The following is a 23,680-nucleotide window of genomic DNA, read 5'->3' on the forward strand; positions in this document are numbered from 1 at the left end:
CATTATATGGGGGGAGAAAGGAACATCCTGCATGGGGCATTATATGAGGGGTGACATGCTGCACGTGGCATTATATGAGGGGTGACATGCTGCATGGGGCATTATATGAGGGGTGACATGCTGCATGGGGCATTATATGGGGGGAAAGGGACATCCTGCATAGGGCATTATATGAGGGGTGACATGCTGCACGTGGCATTATTTGGGGGGGTGACATGCTGCATGGGGCATTATATGGGGGGGTGACATGCTGCATGGGGCATTATATGGGGGGGTGACATGCTGCATGGGGCATTATATGGGGGGGTGACATGCTGCATGGGGCATTATATGGGGGGGGTGACATGCTGCATGGGGCATTATAAAGACAGGGGAGTGATATCCTGCATGGGGCATTATATGGGGGGGGTGACATCCTGCATGGGGCATTATATGGGGGGTGACATCCTGCATGGGGCATTATATGGGGGGGAAAGGGACATCCTGCATGGGGCATTATATGGGGGAAAAGGGACATCCTGCATGGGGCATAATATGGGGGGGGGGTGACATGCTGCATGGGGCATAATATAGGGGGGTGACATGCTGCATAGGGCATAATATGGGGGGTGACATGCTGCATGTGGCATTATATGGGGGGGTGACATGCTGCATGGGGCATAATATGGGGGGGTGACATGCTGCATGGGGCATAATATGGGGGGGTAACATGCTGCATGGGGCATAATATGGGGGGTGACATGCTGCATGTGGCATTATATGGGGGGGTGACATGCTGCATGGGGCATTATATGGGGGGGGTGACATGCTGCATGGGGCATTATATGGGGGGGTGACATGCTGCATGGGGCATTATATGGGGGGGTGACATGCTGCATGGGGCATTATATGGGGGGTGGCATCCAGCATGGGGCATTATAAGGGGGGAACAGCCTGCATGGGGCATTATAAGGGGTGGAACAGTCTGCATATGGCATTATAAGGGGGAAACAGCCTGCCTATTGGGAACATTTACCTGGCCATTGAGGACCTATGCTGCCTATTGGGGATATTTACCTGCCTATTGGGGACATTTACCTGCCTATTGGGGACATTTACCTGCCTATTGGGGACCTATGCTGCCTATTGGGTACATTTACCTGCCTATTGGGGACCTATGCTGCCTATTGGGGACATTTACCTGCCTATTGGGGACATTTACCTGCCTATTGGGGACCTATGCTGCCTATTGGGTACAGTTACCTACCTATTGAAATACCGGTTTATCTAACTTTACTTGTTCTTCATTTTAAATATTGTATTTGTTCCTGTATTGTTTTTTTTACTACAAAATAAGATATGTGCAGTGTGCATAGGAATTTGTTCATAGTTTTTTTAAAAACTATATTCCAGCCCTCCAATGGTCTGAGGGACCGTGAACTGGCCCCCTGTTTAAAAAGTTTGAGGACCCCTGAGTTAGAGTGTCTTCAGAATTTGGTAAGAGTTTGGTCAGAGTGTGTTCAGAGTTGGTTCAGAATGTCGTCAGAGTGTCTTTAGAGTTTGATCAGAGTGTCTTCATAGTTTGTGAAAGAGTTTGGTCAAAGTATCTTCATAGTTTGGTTACAATGTCTTCAGAGTTTGGTTAGAGTTTGATTTCAGTGTCTAGCATTTTGTTAGAGTGTCATTAGAGTTTGGTCAGAGTGTCGTCACAGTTTGGTCAGAGTGTCGTCAGAGTTTAGTCAGTGTCTTCAGAGTTTGATCATAGTTTCTTTAGAGTTTAGTCAGTGTCTTCAGAGTTTGGTCAGAGTGTCTTTAGAGTTTGGTCAGAGTGTCTTTAGAGTTTGGTCAGAGTGTCTTTAGAGTTTGGTCAGAGTGTCTTCAAAGTTTGGTCAGAGTGTCTTTAGAGTTTAGTCAGAGTGTCTTTAGAGTTTGGTCAGAGTGTCTTCAGAGTTTGGTCAGAGTGTCTTTAGAGTTTGGTCAGAGTGTCTTCAGAGTTTGGTCAGAGTGTCTTTAGAGTTTGGTCAGAGTGTCTTTTTAGAGTTTAGTCAGAGTATCTTTAGAGTTTGGTCAGAGTGTCTTTAGAGTTTGGTCAGAGTGTCTTTTTAGAGTTTAGTCAGAGTATCTTTAGAGTTTGGTCAGAGTGTCTTTAGAGTTTAGTCAGAGTGTTGTCAGAGTGTCTTCAGAGTTTCATCAGAAAAACTGACGTATGAATGAGCCCTTTATTCCATACATCGTTTTCAAGACAGTCACAACAGTAATGCTGCCCGTTACTAGAAGAAATCTGGCATGCTTATGTATTACCTATGTAGGACAAGGATAAGCAGCCACCAGAAACTACTGACTTTGCATTTTTCATCTTTGTTGAATAAGGAATTGTGCATTTTAACTAGGCGGCAGCTTATTTGCCCAAAAACTAAAGGATCGTGCACATGAAATCCAACTGCCTTTTCCTCATTTCCCAGTCTGCATAGTTGCCAACATTTCTGGGTAGATTTTAATGTTGCCCCCAATTACACCCTCACCCCTCCCAAGAACACCCACACCCCTTCTATTAATACCTCCAATCAGCTGAAAACCTACAATTTTGGGCAGGGTTACCATAAACCCTGCCACTCTTTAGCCCAATAGTCCTGGTACATCCGGGACAGTTGTCAATTATGCATCTGCCATCAGAGAGTCGGGAGGTCCCCATATACAGTTGATGGTTGCCTATTCTTGCCAAAATTGTCAGGTTTGGCTTATATATCCATTGTTTGGCCACCCGTAAGGTTTTTCAACATCAAGCGACAGAGGACAGTGGGGCTGCCCATAATCATTAAATTGTCCCTGGATCCTGTCGAGATCAGTGGCATCTGCTGACCGTAGTCTAAAGACATCTTTCTGGTCAGGGGGCCATTGCCAAAGCAAATTAGGTAGGAGTCCAGATAGAGAGGTGTCCCACTCTACTGGTCATGGACTGCTTTTGTACACCATCTCAACGGGATAGGCTTACGTTGTTTTTGGGGGTTAGACACCCACCTAAAATGCCGATCGGTAGCCTTATTAACCTATAAAATGGTGAGACGTTATGATATTTTCTTGTAGGTGTCCCGTGGACTCTTCACACTTGGCTGGAATCTTTGCGAATCTCATTTCACCAACATAGACGTCCGCTGATCCAGTGTTTACTCAAAGAGTTCAAGTCTATCCAGGAGGAGGAATATACGGAAGAGCTGATCACACAGGGCCTGCCCCTCATGTTTGAGATCCTGAAAGCAAGCAAGGTATGTAGTATGTTTCACCTCAGGGCTTCTTCAGGTGATTCACCATCCAGAACATGGCGATGTCCGACGAAAAAATAACCAACTCAAAATTGTTTCTCAATTTACCCGTTTACCCTTCATATATTATATTAAGATACGCCCAAAAGGAGACAATTCTTTTGCGAAACCAGAAATATCTTTAGTTAAATAGGCCTGCTCAGTTTATGATCACCTTTCTAAAAACTGCCTCACCAGCTGAACCTGACCAAAAACTAAGGGGACCCCTGACTGGTGAGGCCCATCCCGCACTGCTATACATATACTTTTTAGCGACAACTATGATGGATTATTAATAGCTGTGAAGGTGTAGTAAAATAGAACAAGTCATAAGAAAATGACCTATTGTTTAAATCAGGCCTGTACATGTTAAACATATTATTATAAGTATTTTTTAAATTATTTGTAATTGTTTTTTTCTTTAACTCTTAATTTTTCATATCACTGTCTAGCTATATAAAAAGTCAGTGGCCACTAGTCCTTACACCAAACTCTCACATCTTGTTCTGTATGGATGAGTTTTCAGCAGTCACATTATCATTACAGGCATAATTACCTTGAAACGTAACACCTCTACAGTATACACAGTAATTAACACAGGAATCGCTATTCACAATAAGTGATTTCACAGCTCACCTCCTCCTCTTGTTCGATGACTGATAACACCTCTATACAGGAGATAACACAGGATCCACCATTCACAATAGGTGATGTCACAGCTCACCTCCTCCTCCTGTACAATGACTGATAACACCTCTATATGCAGTAGATAACACAGGATCCATCATTCACAATAGGTGATGTCACAGCTCACCTCCTCCTCCTCCTGTACAGTGACTGCTAACACCTCTATATATAGTAGATAACACAGTATCCACCATTCCCAATAGGTGATATCACAGCTCACCTCCTCCTCCTGTTCAATGACTGCTAACGCCTCTATATATAGTAGATAACACAGGATCCACCATTCACAATAGGTGATGTCACAGCTCACCTCCTCCTCCTGTACAATGACTGATAACACCTCTATATACAGTAGATAACACAGGACCCACCATTCACAATAGGTGATGTCACAGCTCACCTCCTCCCACTCCTGTACAATGACTGATATCACCTCTGTATACAGTAGATAACACAGGATCCACCATTCACAATAGGTGATGTCACAGCTCACCTCCTCCCACTCCTGTACAATGACTAATAACACCTCTATATACAGTAGATAACACAGGATCCACCATTCACAATAGGTAATGTCACAGCTCACCTCCTCCTCCTGTACAATGACTGCTAACACCTCTATATACAGTAGATAACACAGGACCGACCATTCACAATAGGTGATGTCACAGCTCACCTCCTCCCACTCCTGTACAATGACTGATAACACCTCTATATACAGAAGATAACACAGGATCCGCCATTCACAATAGGTGATGTCACAGCTCACCTCCTCCTCCTGTACAATGACTGATAACACCTCTATATACAGTAGATAACACAGGATCCACCATTTACAATGGGTGATATCACAGCTCACCTCCTCCTCCTGTACAATAACTGATAACACCTCTATATACAGTAGATAACACAGGATCCAACATTTACAATGGGTGATATCACAGCTCACCTCCTCCTCCTGTACTATGAACCCCCCACCTGGATAACTGAACCTTGGAATTCCAGTAGGATCATATCCGTTAGTCCACAGTTTGGGGAGGTGGAAGTATAGGAAACCTTTTATGCATCTCCTCTAGAGACACAAACCAACCTTAAAATCCCACAGCCGCAGTCATTCCTGATCACTTCTTGCTTCCATCTTGACCGACTTTCATTCCTTATAGGTTTCTGATCAGCTCTGATCTTTTAGTCTCAGTGGACATTGGCGCTCGCGTCCAGGTTGACCACCTGACAAGTCATCGAGTTTTTGTGCCAAGAAAAACATTTTATGTGCCTTGTGCCGAAATAGTATAATCACAGCCTCATCTGGTTCCACCTCATCACACAACAGGCTGCTCCACCACTGATGAAAAATGACTTAGGTGCCACCTTCAGGACCAAGTCATGAATTAGGGAATTCTCTGATGTGGCTGCGCTACATAAATCTCTCGGCTAATTGCTTTATCTGCTGACCTGGCGCTGTGTAAGGTGACTCGGGTCTGTAAATGAAGACAAGTGGCCGTGTGCAGGTCTGTGGAGCTCCATGGGCTGGTAATTGAGTTTTCACTGGATGGGCCCTTCCTCAACTTTCATATTAGCTTGAGATGTCCCAAGTTGAGTCACATGAGATGTCAAACTTTGAAAAAAAACTTTGCCCATTTCATTCCACTCATCTTGAGCCAAGAGAGAAGGTGAAGAAGGACACATCGTAGAGAGAACTGGACATGTCAGGGATTAGGACTGTTGTGCCATTGCCGATTGTACCAACAGGTGGAGATATTAGTGACCTTGTTGCTGACATGGGCAAGAGATTATCCCTCCAAGTGGGCAGCAGGACGAATACATGGGGGCACAGCAGGCACAATATATGGGGACACAGCAGGCACAATAGATGGGGCACAGCAAGTACGATACATAGAGACACAGCAGGCACAATACATGGTGGCACAGCAGGCACAATACATGGAGGGCACAATACATGGGGTCACAGCATGCACAATACATGGGAGCGCTGCAGGCACAATACATGGGGGCACAGCAGGCACTATACATGGAGGGCACAATACATGGGGGCACAGCAGGCACAATACATGGGGGCACAGCAGGCACAATACATGGAGGGCACAATACATGGGGGCACAGCAGGCACAATACATGGGAGCACAGCAGGCACAATACATGGGGCACAGCAAGTACAATACATAGAGACACAGCAGGCACAATACATGGGGGCACAGCAGGCACAATACATGGAGGGCACAATACATGGGGGCACAGCAGGCACAATATATGGGGACACAGCAGGCACAATACATGGGGCACAGCAAGTACAATACATAGAGACACAGCAGGCACAATACATGGGGGCACAGCAGGCACAATACATGGAGGGCACAATACATGGGGGCACAGCAGGCACAATACATGGGGTCACAGCAGGCACAATACATGGGGGCGCTGCAGGCACAATACATAGGGACACAGCATGCACAATACATGGAGACACAGCAGGCACAATACATGGAGGCACAGCAGGCACAATATATGGGGGCACAGCAAGCACAATACATGGAGGTACAGCAGGCACAATACATGGAGGCACAGCAGGCACAATACATGGGGGCACAGTAGACACAATGCATGGGGGCACATCAGGGACAATACATGGGGGCACAGCAGGCACAATACATGGGGGCACAGCAGGCACAATACATGGAGACACAGCAGGCTCAATACATGGAGGCACAGCAGGCACAATATATGGGGGCACAGCAAGCACAATACATGGGGGCACGGCAGGCACAATACATGGGGGCACAGCAGGCACAATACATGGGGGCACAGCAGGCACAATACATGGCGGCACAGCAGGCACAATAAATGGGCTCAGCAGGCACTATCCTTGGTGCACAGCAGGCACAATACATGGGGGCACAGCAGGCACAATACATTGGGGCACGGCAGGTACAATACATGGGGACACGGCAGGCACAATACGTGGGGGCACGGCAGGCACAATATATAGGGGCATGGCACGCACAATACATGGGGGCACAGCAGGCACAGTACATGGGCACAGCAGGCACAATACATATGGGCACAGCAGGCACAATACATATGGGCACAGCAGGCAGAATACATATGGGGACACGGCAGGCACAATATATGGGGGCACAGCAGGCACAATACATGCAGGCACAGAGGGCTCCAAAGTTGTATCCTACATGAGAACTGCAGCCCCGCTGCCCATCCACTTCACCTATGATGCCACTTCCGTTTCAACATCTGGTCATTCCTTTGTCTTTCTCCTAGATCTAAGGCTGTCAAGGTGTCAGCTTAGTTTTAGATGTTATGATAGTTAAGTCTTAACTATTTTTCATAAATGAGTGTGCGGTGACCTCATGCAGAAATCCTTCACGGCTCACCCCACTGTACGTGAGCGAGGAGTGAATGGGACTGAATAGGAGGCAGATGTATCTCCTGCAAAGAATTCAGCTCACATATCAGGATCTTGCCTCGTTCCGATCCCGTCATCTCTGCAATCGTCTCATTACTGGCCCCCAAGGACGTAACTTTCCTTCTCGCCCAGGGTTTCCCAAAGTTCACTTCACAGCTGTGATTTTAAATGCAATTTCCAAGTTTATTCTTGGCAGATCTCCCAGCGTTTAGTCTGATGGGGCTTTTTATTCTTTCCTTCATTTCATTCCGGTCTACTGAGGAAAAGCCTTCATCTACTCTGAAAATAAAACCCTTTTGTAGATCAGTTTCCTTCCATAGATCTTACAGACCTCAGAGCTGCAGCAAGATGCTGATTGTTTTTAATTACACCGACCATGGTGGTAATGAGTACCAGTACTCTGGAGTGAAATGTAATCATCCTTACTATAGCTGACAATGAGAAGAACTCCGCAGAGGCCGACGCCACGGGGAAGGAGCAGAAGTATTGGGAGACGTTCAATGCTTCATCGATTTCATCGCTTTAGTGAGTAGGAAAATAAAAAAGAATAAAAGTTTACTTGTGTCATCAAGAACCTAAGAAAGAATAAGGGAGATGGACAAAATAGATCATTGCCTACATACAATCCACCTGGATCTCAGAAGATTGGACCCACCAAGGAAGGAAAGCCAACAGAAGAAATATTATTGAAATGGACACAACAGAGGAAATGTTACTGAACGACGACTAAAGAAAATAATACTGAAGGCCCAGCATAGGAAATGATACCAAAGGCCCACCAGAGGAAAGGATACTAAAGAACCACCAGAGGAAAGGATAGCAAAGACCCACGAGAGGAAAGATACTAAAGACCCTCGAGAAGAAAGGATAGCAAAGACCCACAAGAGGAAAGGATAGCAAAGACCCACGAGAGGAAAGGATAGCAAAGACCCACGAGAGGAAAGGATACTAAAGACCCATGAGAGGAAAGGATACTAAAGCCGCACCAGAGCAAAAGACACCAAACGTCCACCAGAGGAAAGGATGCTAAAAGACCACCAGAAATTTTATTGAAGGTCCACAGGAGAAAGTTATACTAAGGCGCTGCCTGAAGAAATAATACGGAAGACCCACCAGAGGCAGAGATACTGAAAGCCCACCAGAGGCAGTGATATGGAAGGCCCACCAGAGGCAGTGATATGGAAGGCCCACCAGAGGCAGTTATATGGAAGGCCCACCAGAGGCAATGATGCAGAAGGTCAACCAGAGGGAGTGACACTGAAAGCCCACCAGAGGCAGTGATATGGAAGGCCCACCAGAGGCAGTGATACGGAAGGCCAACCAGAGGCAGTGATGCCGAAGGTCAACCAGAGGGAGTGATACTGAAAGCCCACCAGAGGCAGTGATATGGAAGGCCCACCAGACGCAGTGATATGGAAGGCCCACCAGAGGCATTGATATGGAAGGCCCACCAGAGGCAGTGATATGGAAGGCCCACCAGAGGCAGTTATATGGAAGGCCCACCAGAGGCAATGATGCAGAAGGTCAACCAGAGGGAGTGACACTGAAAGCCCACCAGAGGCAGTGATATGGAAGGCCCACCGGAGGCAGTGATACGGAAGGCCAACCAGAGGCAGTGATGCAGAAGGTCAACCAGAGGGAGTGACACTGAAAGCCCACCAGAGGCAGTGATATTTAAGGCCCATCAGAGGCAGTGATATGGAAGGCCCATCAGAGGCAGTGATATGGAAGGCCCATCAGGGGCAGTGATATGGAAGGCCCATCAGAGGCAGTGATACGGAAGGCCAACCAGAGGCAGTGATGCAGAAGGTCAACCAGAGGGAGTGACACTGAAAGCCCACCAGAGGCAGTGATATGGAAGGCCCATCAGAGGCAGTGATATGGAAGGCCCACCAGAGGCAGTGATACGGAAGGCCAACCAGAGGCAGTGATGCAGAAGGTCAACCAGAGGGAGTGACACTGAAAGCCCACCAGAGGCAGTGATATGGAAGGCCCACCAGAGGCAGTGATACGGAAGGCCAACCAGAGGCAGTGATGCAGAAGGTCAACCAGAGGGAGTGATACTGAAAGCCCACCAGAGGCAGTGATATGGAAGGCCCACCAGAGGCAGTGATACGGAAGGTCAACCAGAGGCAGTGATACGGAAGGTCAACCAGAGGCAGTGATACGGAAGACCCACTAGAGGCAGTAGTAAGGGCTCAGCAGAGAGAACAATAAGGTAGACCAAACAGAGTAAATTATACTGGAGGGCCACACTCTTTCCACATAGGGCAAATTCTTGACTGTTGGCGGCTATGCTGTAGTAAGTTTTTTTAAATGAAATGCAAAGAAATGATTAACAAAAAGTGATCTCCAATGTCTGCTTCTGGTTGTCTACTGAAGATCGTCATGTACCTTGTTATATACATCCAGAGTCCGAGCCATGTTTTCTTCTCATGGACCAGCCCGACCCTCCGGAACTCAACCAAAGACCATGTCTGTGCTAAGGAGTCGCATAGAAAAGGAGTTGAACAATGTCTCAAGTCTTGCATTTCCAAAAAAATAATAATTTGTGTCATCTTTGCCATGACTAGTGGATAATGGTCATCTTAGATATGAAATGTTCAACCCACAACCGGAATATTATGTGTATTCTACCTTCCCATTGCCTTTCCTTACACTGATTTAGTCAGGAATGGCTGACCTTCTAATGCGTGCGAATGTGTCCCGATTCCCCACCAAATGTCAGATGTCGAGAGGAAGAAGGATTGGGCATGTTTGATCTCAATATGCCTGATCTTTTGTTGTTAAGATACATAAGCCGATGGGTTATTCCCCTTTGCAAGTGAATGGGGGGCATTTGACGGAATAGATGTTGGTCGAACGAGTTGACAACTATCTTCTAGTTCTGAGCTGACTACCTTCAGATTTCCATCGTGGAGAACACAATGGTGGTTCTTCTCACCTGCTTCCTTCAAATCATGCCGTACTTAATTCCTCACCTACAAGTCCGGAATTATTCTTGGCATGAAGTTGACAGGGAGAACCCACAGGTTGACTTTTAACTTGACCTTCATAATGTAAGATTACGGGACAAGAAGAAGGTCAACTTAACCGGGGCAAACAATTTAAGCTACAATTTAATATTTAAAAAAGAAAAATCACAAAAATTAAGTAATCGGGTTTAAATATCATAAACAGCATGTTGCCATAGAGTACTTTTTTTTTCTACGAAAACTTTTACTGAAGGTTATTGAACTGATCTAATCACATCACAATCAGCATAAGCTTGGGCTCAAATCCAAGGGGAGTCTCAGTTTACGACCTCCCGACAATTCAATCTTCTGACATATCTCTATGACATGCAGGTCAAAACATCGGGACGTGGATCATGTTTCGTATAATAGAAATGGTCTCCTCTTCATTACAGAACGAGGTCATCAGCCAACAGTTGGCCGTCATCTTCAGCCAGTGCTACGGCCCTTACCCCATCCCCAAGCTGACTGAGATAAAGCGGAAACAGACGTCCCGGCTGGGTAAGCGTTCGTGAACTCAAAACGTAGCCATATTTCTTGTGCATTGGCATGAGGCGTAAGGAGACTTATTGGTCATGCAATGCTCCTCTGAGAATTTAAATACGTAATTTGCCTCTTCTGAGGGTAGCAATTGTAAAAGTCTATGTTGACTCTTTAACAAGCTTTTCCACATGACTTAGGATAAAAAGCCAAGCCAGACTATTAATTTGCTGAAATGTTTCGGGGTGTATGCCCCTCATCAGTGCAAAACAGGAGATCTGATTTGTCTAGGTGAGAGGCCTCTGACATGAGGTATAAGGAGGAACGTTTCTCTAGTCTCTTTCTTATAAGTCTCATTACGCCAACTTGGGACTCTCCTTAAGAAGAAACGTTCTCCACTTAGATGCCCAGTCTGAAGCCTCTCATACAGCCAACTCTGATCTCCAGCTTTGCACTGATGAGGGGCAAACACCCCCAAACACCTTTCAGCAAATTGAGTGTCTGGTTTGCCTTTTTATCCTGATTTATACGGCAAGTCTCTTTAAAGGGTCGATATGGACTTTTAGGATTACTACCCTTAATAGGTGGCGCTAGAGTTCTAGTTCTCTTCCTCTCTGAAGAGGATATTTGCATTTCTTGTGCACTAGTTACACTAAAAATTAAAAAAAAATGAAAGAAATGCAAATAAACAGATGAACCAACCGGGCTCTTGGAGCTCATTTGTAGTCTACACCATATGTAACACGTCTCCGTACTTTTACATCATGCCTGCTATGCCCGGCTGGAACATTTGCTCCACAATGCAGATCTCATTTATATTGATAAGCGGCTTTTTCAAAGATTCTTACAATGACAGGCGGAGTTTAATTGATGTTGAAGGGCTGCATTCGCTAATCACAAAGATCTGTAGGAAGAACTTCCATATATAGGTCTTGTCCATCCAGGCGAATACAGAGACTTTGATCTCCCACCATTTTTACGAATTGCTCTGTAGACGTGAGGATTATTGATCTGGTATTGATTGGCCTCACTTCAGGTGAGTGGCGGTACAATTCATGGATAAAAGCTGAAAAAGGAGAAAAAAAGAGAAGTTCTTCTTTGGCTTTAGTGATGACCCAAATTTATGTTGTCATCTCTCTAACTCAAAAAGAATGGCGGTGATGGGTCAATTTTCTCTATAGGGTCAGTTTGGAGGACCTGAAAGTTGCATACCCCTTTATACTGTATGATGGCTCCTTACTACTCTGAGTCCTTCTATCTCATCCTAGAGGACCTTACCGAATGGCCACATTTGGTTATTGTCCCTTTATGACAATGTCCACCCACTGCTCTATTTACTGTCTATATGGAGTTGGTGGTCGCTCATGGTCACTACCACTCCATTCACACACAGGCCCTCTGTTCTCAGTACCCACCCCCTGTGATCATACATGTATTATCCATTTTTGGATATGTGGGACAACCCCTTTATTTTTATTTTGGGACATTGCCTCACCCAGTCTTGAGGTATGCCATCTTGACCTGGTCTGATTTCAATACTTCTTGTTCTTGACCATGCTTGTGAAACCATCAAGAGTGTCCTTCTATCTCATCCTAGAGGACCTTACCGAAAGGCCACATTTGGTTATTGTCCCTTTATGACCACTTCCAACCACTGCTCTATTTACTGTCTATATGGAGGTGGTCGTCGCACATGGTCACTATCACTCCATTCACACACAGGCCCTCTGTTCTCAGTACCCACAACCCCCGTGATCATACATGTATTATCCATTTTTGGATAGGTGGGACAACCCCTTTATTTTTATTTCGGGACATTGCCTCATCCAATCTTGAGGTATGCCATCTTGACCTGGTCGGATTTCAATACTTCTTGTTCTTGACCATGCTTGTAAAACCATCAAGTGTCCTTCTATCTCATCCTAGAGGACCTTACCGAAAGGCCACATTTGGTTATTGTCCCTTTATGACCACTTCCAACCACTGCTCTATTTACTGTCTATATGGAGGTGGTGGTCGCACATGGTCACTATCACTCCATTCACACATAGGCCCTCTGTTCTCAGTACCCTCACCCCTCGTGATCACACATACATTTTTGGATAGGTGGGACAACCCCTTTATTTTTCTTTTGGGCCATTGCCTCACCCAATCTTGAGGTATGCCATCTTGACCGGTTCAGATTTCAATACTTCTTGTTCTTGACCATGCTTGTGAAACCATCAAGAGTGTAGGCACCATAAATGATCCCATGTGTCTCATGTTGAACCCGACGAGAGAGGGCGCCAATTGTTTCATCCCCATTTCAATAAGTAGTGAAAACTTGTGGTCCTCACAGTTGTAAGAGATGAAAATGATACGGGGTCAACAGGTGGCTAAAAGTGGGGTGACGTCAAACAGCTTCGTTTTTATCATGGCTTTAGGGCCACCCGTTAGAAGCAGCGCCACTTTTGTCCATGGGCTGAGTCTGGTATTGCAGTTTATTCCCATTCCAGTGAATGAGGCCGAGCTGCAATTCCCGATACGACCAGCAGACCAGAGTGGCGCCGTTTCTTGAAAAAAAAAAAAAAGTTCATATTTTGATTAATTCAGGAGAACGCTCTCTTAATTAGAAGCTCCTTATGCCACAAATAATATTTTTTTTTGTTTCTTCGTAGATCCTCACTTCCTTAATAACAAAGAAATGTCGGATGTCACCTTTATTGTGGAAGGAAGACCCTTCTATGCACACAAAGTGCTGCTATTCACGGCATCCCCAAGGTAAAAAAAAAAAAAAAGGAGAGAGGTAAAGATGGCCAGTGCTAAAAGAAAGCTGGACAGATTTTGAATGCAGCTTGGGATGTGACTAGAGTATAAAACATGAGAAGCAATAACCGACCAATCAGATGTAATAAAATTGCAGCCATATGTTGCATTTCTTGAGTATTTTGGTATAACATACGCTCCTCATCGCTGATCCTACGTGTCATGTCTTGCTTCATGATTTCTTTAAATTGTTTTTCAAGGTTTAAAGCTCTTCTCACAAACAAGTCGACAGCAGAAAACAGCTGCATTGAAATCAACTATGTGAAATATCACATCTTTCAGGTATGTGAACATGTGAGAAATAATGTATGCGGGCAGAAAATGACAGAATAGACCCTTCTATGCTTTAGTTATTAAATCCTTGTAATAAACCACCACTAGAGGGAGCTCACTGCATAGGAATTTATATGGAATGTAAATCTGTCTACCCAGAGCTCCCTCTAGTGGTGGCTGCAGGCAACCAGAATTTTATAATGCTGGAAAACTCTAGAAATTCCCCATTCACCCTTGGACCACTGTTTTGTAAATTTGTTTTCCCCAAACATGACAAATGAAATGTGAAAAATTAGTAATATCCATAAAAAAAAGTAAATTTTAAAGAGATAAAAAAAAATTAAAGGGTTTTCTTTTGCCATCTTCATAAATGGGTATTTTCGGATACTGCTTGTGAATACAAGCCATTTTGCAATTTACCGCTAATTAAAATTTTCAGCCGTTCTTGAGATATTAACACTTTTCTTTTGTTTATAACTCGTTACCTTGGTGACCGACCACCTAGTCAACGAGCTGTAAACAAAAGGAAAGCGTTAATATCTCAGGAACGGATGCAAATTTTAATTAGCAGTAAATTGCAAAAGTGCTCGTTTTTACAAGCACTGTCCGACACAATATCCATCTATGAAGATGAGAATAACCCTTTAAGGAATAATTTTACGAACTGGACAACAGCAATGGTCGGTCTCCTAGGCAACGAGCTGTAAACAAAAGAAAAATGTTAATATCTCAGGAACGGATGCAAATTTTAATTAGCAGTAAATTGCAAAAGTGCTCGTTTTTACAAACACTGTCCGACACAATATCCATCTATGAAGATGAAAATAACCCTTTAAGGAATAATTTTATGAACTGGGCGACAGCAATGGTTGGTCTCCCAGGCAACGAGCTGTAAACAAAAGAAAAATGTTAATATCTCAGGAACGGATGCAAATTTTAATTAGCAGTAAATTGCAAAAGTGCTCGTTTTTACAAGCACTGTCCGACACAATATCCATCTATGAAGATGAGAATAACCCTTTAAGGAATAATTTTACGAACTGGACAACAGCAATGGTCGGTCTCCTAGGCAACGAGCTGTAAACAAAAGAAAAATGTTAATATCTCAGGAACGGATGCAAATTTTAATTAGCAGTAAATTGCAAAAGTGCTTGTTTTTACAAACACTGTCCGACACAATATCCATCTATGAAGATGAAAATAACCCTTTAAGGAATAATTTTATGAACTGGGCGACAGCAATGGTCGGTCTCCCAGGCAACAAGCTGTAAACAAAAGAAAAATGTTAATATCTCAGGAACGGATGCAAATTTTAATTGGCAGTAAATTACAAAAGTGCTTGTTTTTACAAGCACTGTCCGACACAATATCCATTTATGAAGATGAGAATAACCCTTTAAGGAATAATTTTACGAACTGGACAACAGCAATGGTTGGTCTCCCAGGCAACGAGTTGTAAACAAAAGGAAAATGTTAATATCTCAGGAACGGATGCAAATTTTAATTAACAGTAAATTGCAAAAGTGCTCGTTTTTACAATATCCATCTACTGTATGAAGGTGAGAATAACCCTTTAAGGAATAACTTTAGCAGTGGCAGCCTGACTATTCAAGCATTAGGGTAGTACTCGAGGGTTCCCAGCCGCTTAGTCACTTATCACCCTTCCACACTGAGAATATTACAGTCAAAGTGATAGGAAGGAAGCCCATCAGCTCTACCGCCCAGGGGTGCGGATCACTGTCGATGTGAGCACACTGACTGCCGTACATTGGATTCCTCTATATTTGGCAGCAATTTATTGTAAAGAACATTTTGACATTTTAATGTAAGATTTACTTTAATATAATTTGACATATCAGGTTACAATGGTTTATGAATTATGCACATCCTATTAATAATAGCACATAGTCTGAGCAGCCGGCATCAATTATGTATTATGCAATATCCCCACTGAAGTCCAGGATTAATGCAGCCATCCTTGTACAATACATTTTGATAGTCTATTCAGACCCTGGCAAAGTATATCATCACACCCCCCCTATTCCTTCCTATTGCTGGGATAATTTCCTACCATGGACCCTCAATTAGTCCTTATTCCCATTATTTGATTTCTCGTTTACAAAAAAAGAGAAATCCGGGTGCCATAACAAACTCAGACCGTACCTCTACTGTGAGCACCATAAAGTAGGATAAGTTACTTAATTCTGGCTGCATGCTGTACTACCTACTACCACTAGATGGAGCTAACTCCTCATGTACTCAATGGGAGGTGTATACATCTGTATGCAGTGAGCTCCACCTAGTGGTGGCTAGAAGTAGTCCTTCTGATAAAGTCAAAGCAAGAAGTGAAAGCAGGTCCTACTAACGGTCTTATAAATGCTGCATGCCCTGCCGATATGGTAAGTAATAGTGATGAACAAAGCTGCCAAAATTTAAATTCAGCAAATTTTCTCAAATTCGGCCAGGAAATTCGATTTGTCATGAAAAAAAGCCATTTATTTGTGCTCTGAGGCCTCCTGCCTGATATGTCTAGTTTTGTTTCTCCCATGAAATTAACCATTCTACAGCATCTTTTTTAATATTGTGCCTCTGTTACTCCTCCTGGAAATGTCTGACTAAAGTGAGCGGTCGTTACATAATTCCCCATGTAGGTGTATCCCCGACATTGACAGCAGCAAAACGGCGCCACTCCTGTCCTCAGGCCATGTCTGGTATTGCAACTCTCCCATTTAAATGAAAGAGGCTGAGCTGCAATACCAGATAAGGCCTGTGAACTGGGGTGGCGCTGTTTCTGTACAAAAAAAATTATTTTTTAATGTTAAAGTGGTATTCCCATCTCCAAGATCCTATCCCAATATGTAGTAGGTGCAATACTAATACTAATAATAATAATAGGAAATACCTCCAATTAGAAAAGTAGTATAGTTCTTCTGATAAGCTATGTCGCTTACCCCATCTGCAGGGCATTGCAGTAGCTTAGGTGTCCATGGCGATGATCACTAACAGCTGTCACTATATGAGTGATCGTACCATGGATACCTAAGCTACTGTAATGCCCTGTACATGACTAATCAGAAGAACTATACTACATTTCTAATTGGATGTGTTTGCTAATATTATTATTATTACACCTACTACATATTGGGATAGCATCTTGGAGATGGGAATACCCCTTTAAATCATGAGAGCTCCTTTTACCGGTCAGTCTAATAAAATAAGCAGTGTTTTTGTTACAATGTGTCTGTTTTTCTCTCTCTAGCTGGTCATGCAGTACCTGTACTGTGGCGGTACAGAGTCACTCCTCATTAAAAATAACGAAATCATGGAGGTAAGAGGCGCATTGTTATTTGTCGTCAATGAGCAATTCGCAGATGTTTAGAAGAGAAACCATTTAGCCGCAGTTGATAAGACAGACGTGGCGCCATCACCGTGTCATATTCCTTATGATTGATGATCCGGTATTGGTGACATATTTACCTCGTTTAGTTTCAGTCCTATTGCATGACATTAGTTTATTAATGCAGCGATTCTTCCCCTCCCGCCATGAATTGCTCATCCACCTTCCGCACCTCTTTCTCCCTCTCTCGCAGCTGCTCTCTGCCAGCAAGTTTTTCCACCTGGAAGCTCTGCAGCGTCACTGTGAGATCATCTGTGCAAAAAGCATCAACACGGAAAACTGTGTGGATATTTATAACCATGCCAAGGTACGAGAAGGAAGGTATAGGGGGTCCGGCTACACATCCACACTGCTGTTATAGGGGGGTCCGGCTAAACATCCAGACTGCAGCTATAGGGGGCTCCAGACTACACATCTAGACTGCTGTTATAGGGGGACTCCAGACTACACACCCAGACTGCTGTTATAGGGGGGCTCCAGACTACACATCCAGACTGCTGTTATAGGGGGGCTCCAGACTACACACCCAGACTGCTGTTATAGGGGGTCCGGATAAACATCCAGACTGCTGCTAAAGGGGGGCTCCAGACTACACACCCAGACTGCTGTTATAGGGGGGCTCCAGACTACACAACCAGACTGCTGTTATAGGGGGCTCCGGACTACACAACCAGACTGCTGTTATAGGGGGGCTCCAGACTACACATCCAGACTGCTGTTATAGAGGGCTCCAGACTACACATCCAGACTGCTGTTATAGGGGGCTCCGGACTACACATCCAGACTGCTGTTATAGAGGGCTCCAGACTACACATCCAGACTGCTGTTATAGGGGGCTCCGGACTACACACCCAGACTGCTGTTATAGGGGGGCTCCAGACTACACAACCAGACTGCTGTTATAGGGGGGCTCCAGACTACACACCCAGACTGCTGTTATAGGGGGGCTCCAGACTACACACCCAGACTGCTGTTATAGGGGGCTCCGGACTACACAACCAGACTGCTGTTATAGGGGGGCTCCAGACTACACATCCAGACTGCTGTTATAGGGGGCTCCAGACTACACATCCAGACTGCTGTTATAGGGGGGCTCCAGACTGCACATCCAGACTGGTGTTATAGGGGGCTCCAGACTACACAACCAGACTGCTGTTATAGGGGGCTCCAGACTGCACATCCAGACTGGTGTTATAGGGGGCTCCAGACTACACAACCAGACTGCTGTTATAGGGGGCTCCAGACTACACATCCAGACTGCTGTTATAGGGGGCACCAGACTACACAACCAGACTGCTGTTATAGGGGGCTCCAAACTATACATCCAGACTGCTGTTATAGGGGGCTCCAGACTACACATCCAGACTGCTGTTATAGGGGGCTCCAGACTACACATCCAGACTGCTGTTATAGGGGGCTCCAGACTACACATCCAGACTGCTGTTATAGGGGGCACCAGACTACACAACCAGACTGCTGTTATAGGGGGCTCCAGACTACACATCCAGACTGCTGTTATAGGGGGCACCAGACTACACATCCAGACTGCTGTTATAGGGGGCTCCAGACTACACAACCAGACTGCTGTTATAGGGGGCTCCAGACTACACAACCAGACTGCTGTTATAGGGGGCTCCAGACTACACAACCAGACTGCTGTTATAGGGGGCTCCAGACTACACATCCAGACTGCTGTTATAGGGGGCTCCAGACTACACAACCAGACTGCTGTTATAGGGGGCTCCAGACTACACATCCAGACTGCTGTTATAGAGGGGCTCCAGAATACACAACCAGACTGCTGTTATAGGGGGGCTCCAGACTACACAACCAGACTGCTGTTATAGGGGGGCTCCAGACTACACAACCAGACTGCTGTTATAGGGGGCTCCAGACTACACAACCAGACTGCTGTTATAGGGGGGCTCCAGACTACACACCCAGACTGCTGTTATAGGGGGGCTCCAGACTACACACCCAGACTGCTGTTAGAGGGGGGCTCCAGACTACACACTCAGACTGCTGTTATAGGGGGCTCCAGACTACACAACCAGACTGCTGTTATAGGGGGGCTCCAGACTACACACCCAGACTGCTGTTATAGGGGGGCTCCAGACTACACATCCAGACTGCTGTTATAGGGGGACTCCAGACTACACACCCAGACTGCTGTTATAGGGGGGCTCCAGACTACACACCCAGACTGCTGTTATAGGGGGCTCCAGACTACACAACCAGACTGCTGTTATAGGGGGGCTCCAGACTACACACCCAGACTGCAGCTATAGGGGGCTCCAGACTACACATCTAGACTGCTGTTACAGGGGGACTCCAGACTACACACCCAGACTGCTGTTATAGGGGGGCTCCAGACTACACATCCAGACTGCTGTTATAGGGGGGCTCCAGACTACACACCCAGACTGCTGTTATAGGGGGTCCGGATAAACATCCAGACTGCTGCTAAAGGGGGGCTCCAGACTACACACCCAGACTGCTGTTATAGGGGGGCTCCAGACTACACAACCAGACTGCTGTTATAGGGGGCTCCGGACTACACAACCAGACTGCTGTTATAGGGGGGCTCCAGACTACACATCCAGACTGCTGTTATAGAGGGCTCCAGACTACACATCCAGACTGCTGTTATAGGGGGCTCCGGACTACACAACCAGACTGCTGTTATAGGGGGGCTCCAGACTACACACCCAGACTGCTGTTATAGGGGGGCTCCAGACTACACAACCAGACTGCTGTTATAGGGGGGCTCCAGACTACACACCCAGACTGCTGTTATAGGGGGGCTCCAGACTACACACCCAGACTGCTGTTATAGGGGGCTCCGGACTACACAACCAGACTGCTGTTATAGGGGGGCTCCAGACTACACATCCAGACTGCTGTTATAGGGGGCTCCAGACTACACATCCAGACTGCTGTTATAGGGGGGCTCCAGACTGCACATCCAGACTGGTGTTATAGGGGGCTCCAGACTACACAACCAGACTGCTGTTATAGGGGGCTCCAGACTGCACATCCAGACTGGTGTTATAGGGGGCTCCAGACTACACAACCAGACTGCTGTTATAGGGGGCTCCAGACTACACATCCAGACTGCTGTTATAGGGGGCACCAGACTACACAACCAGACTGCTGTTATAGGGGGCTCCAAACTATACATCCAGACTGCTGTTATAGGGGGCTCCAGACTACACATCCAGACTGCTGTTATAGGGGGCTCCAGACTACACATCCAGACTGCTGTTATAGGGGGCTCCAGACTACACATCCAGACTGCTGTTATAGGGGGCACCAGACTACACAACCAGACTGCTGTTATAGGGGGCTCCAGACTACACATCCAGACTGCTGTTATAGGGGGCACCAGACTACACATCCAGACTGCTGTTATAGGGGGCTCCAGACTACACAACCAGACTGCTGTTATAGGGGGCTCCAGACTACACAACCAGACTGCTGTTATAGGGGGCTCCAGACTACACAACCAGACTGCTGTTATAGGGGGCTCCAGACTACACATCCAGACTGCTGTTATAGGGGGCTCCAGACTACACAACCAGACTGCTGTTATAGGGGGCTCCAGACTACACATCCAGACTGCTGTTATAGAGGGGCTCCAGAATACACAACCAGACTGCTGTTATAGGGGGGCTCCAGACTACACAACCAGACTGCTGTTATAGGGGGGCTCCAGACTACACAACCAGACTGCTGTTATAGGGGGCTCCAGACTACACAACCAGACTGCTGTTATAGGGGGGCTCCAGACTACACACCCAGACTGCTGTTATAGGGGGGCTCCAGACTACACACCCAGACTGCTGTTAGAGGGGGGCTCCAGACTACACACCCAGACTGCTGTTATAGGGGGCTCCAGACTACACAACCAGACTGCTGTTATAGGGGGGCTCCAGACTACACACCCAGACTGCTGTTATAGGGGGGCTCCAGACTACACATCCAGACTGCTGTTATAGGGGGCTCCAGACTAAACAACCAGACTGCTGTTATAAGGGGCTCCAGACTACACATCCAGACTGCTGTTAGAGGGGGCTCCAGACTACACATCCAGACTGCTGTTATAGGGGGCTCCAGACTATACATCCAGACTGCTGTTATAGGGGGGCTCCAGACTACACATCCAGACTGCTGTTATAGGGGGGCTCCAGACTACACATCCAGACTGCTGTTAGAGGGGGCTCCAGACTACACATCCAGACTGCTGTTATAGGGGGCTCCAGACTATACATCCAGACTGCTGTTATAGGGGGGCTCCAGACTACACACCCAGACTGCTGTTATAGGGGGGCTCCAGACTACACATCCAGACTGCTGTTATAGGGGGCTCCAGACTACACAACTAGACTGCTGTTATAAGGGGCTCCAGACTACACATCCAGACTGCTGTTATAGGGGGCTCCAGACTATACATCCAGACTGCTGTTATAGGGGGGCTTCAGACTACACATCCAGACTGCTGTTATAGGGGGGCTCCAGACTACACACCCAGACTGCTGTTAGAGGGGGGCTCCAGACTACACATCCAGACTGCTGTTATAGGGGGGCTCCAGACTACACACCCAGACTGCTGTTATAGGGGGGCTCCAGACTACACACCCAGACTGCTGTTAGAGGGGGCTCCAGACTACACATCCAGACTGCTGTTATAGGGGGGCTCCAGACTACACACCCAGACTCCTGTTAGAGGGGGCTCCAGACTACACACCCAGACTGCTGTTATAGGGGGGCTCCAGACTACACACCCAGACTGCTGTTAGAGGGGGCTCCAGACTACACATCCAGACTGCTGTTATAGGGGGGCTCCAGACTACACATCCAGACTGCTGTTATAGGGGGCTCCAGACTACACATCAGACTGCTGTTATAGGGGGCTCCAGACTATACATCCAGACTGCTGTTATAGGGGGGCTCCAGACTACACATCCAGACTGCTGTTATAGGGGGGCTCCAGACTACACAACCAGACTGCTGTTAGAGGGGGGCTCCAGACTACACAACGAGACTGCTGTTATAGGGGGGCTCCAGACTACACACCCAGACTGCTGTTATAGGGGGGCTCCAGACTACACATCCAGACTGCTGTTATGGGGGGGCTCCAGACTACACACCCAGACTGCTGTTATAGGGGGGCTCCAGACTACACATCCAGACTGCTGTTATAGGGGGGCTCCAGACTACACAACCAGACTGCTGTTAGAGGGGGCTCCAGACTACACAACGAGACTGCTGTTATAGGGGGGCTCCAGACTACACACCCAGACTGCTGTTATAGGGGGGCTCCAGACTACACATCCAGACTGCTGTTATAGGGGAGCTCCAGACTACACATCCAGACTGCTATTATAGGGGGCTTCAGACTACACATCCAGACTGCTGTTATAGGGGGTCCAGCTACACATCAAGACTGCTGTTATAGGGGGTCCGGCTCCACATCCAGACTGCTGTTATTGGGGGGCTCCAGCCTACACATCCAGACTGCTGTTATAGGGGGTCCGGCTACACATCCAGACTGCTGTTATAGGGGGGCTCCAGACTACACATCCAGACTGCTGTTATAGGGGGCTCCAGACTACACATCCAGACTGCTGTTATAGGGGGGCTCCAGACTACACATCCAGACTGCTGTTATAGGGGGTCCGGCTACACATCCACACTGCTGTTATAGGGGGGCTCCAGACTACACATCCAGACTGCTGTTATAGGGGGCTCCAGACTACACATCCAGACTGCTGTTATAGGGGGCTCCAGACTACACATCCAGACTGCTGTTATGGGGGGCTCCAGACTACACATCCAGACTGCTGTTATGGGGGGGCTCCAGACTACACAACCAGACTGCTGTTATAGGGGGGCTCCAGACTACACATCCAGACTGCTGTTATAGGGGGGCTCCAGACTACACAACCAGACTGCTGTTAGAGGGGGGATCCAGACTACACAACGAGACTGCTGTTATAGGGGGGCTCCAGACTACACACCCAGACTGCTGTTATAGGGGGGCTCCAGACTACACATCCAGACTGCTGTTATAGGGGGCTCCAGACTACACATCCAGACTGCTGATATAGGGGGCTCCAGACTACACATCCAGACTGCTGTTATAGGGGGTCCGGCTACACATCCAGACTGCTGTTATAGGGGGCTCCAGACTACACATCCAGACTGCTGTTATGGGGGGGCTCCAGACTACACAACCAGACTGCTGTTATAGGGGGGCTCCAGACTACACATCCAGACTGCTGTTATAGGGGGGCTCCAGACTACACAA

At 46.6% G+C, this 23,680-nt stretch overlaps 1 protein-coding gene across 2 annotated transcripts in view; it reads left to right on the forward strand.

Moving 5' to 3' along the window:
• The window catches only part of ABTB3 (ankyrin repeat and BTB domain containing 3), a 322,994-nt gene that overhangs the window by 218,279 nt on the left and 81,035 nt on the right, over positions 1-23,680 (forward strand). For both annotated transcript variants that reach the window (XM_073649933.1, XM_073649934.1), the window contains 6 exons: positions 3,064-3,242; positions 10,811-10,916; positions 13,553-13,655; positions 13,901-13,982; positions 17,233-17,301; positions 17,564-17,677. In XM_073649933.1, the coding sequence (XP_073506034.1) occupies positions 3,064-3,242; positions 10,811-10,916; positions 13,553-13,655; positions 13,901-13,982; positions 17,233-17,301; positions 17,564-17,677 (653 nt within the window). The remainder of the gene's footprint in view (positions 1-3,063; positions 3,243-10,810; positions 10,917-13,552; positions 13,656-13,900; positions 13,983-17,232; positions 17,302-17,563; positions 17,678-23,680) is intronic.

This window comes from Phyllobates terribilis, unplaced genomic scaffold (genome assembly GCF_046119375.1).
Source record: "Phyllobates terribilis strain yellow unplaced genomic scaffold, ASM4611937v1 Scaffold_10__3_contigs__length_209671492, whole genome shotgun sequence".
In the NCBI taxonomy this organism is placed as follows: Eukaryota; Metazoa; Chordata; class Amphibia; order Anura; family Dendrobatidae; genus Phyllobates; species Phyllobates terribilis.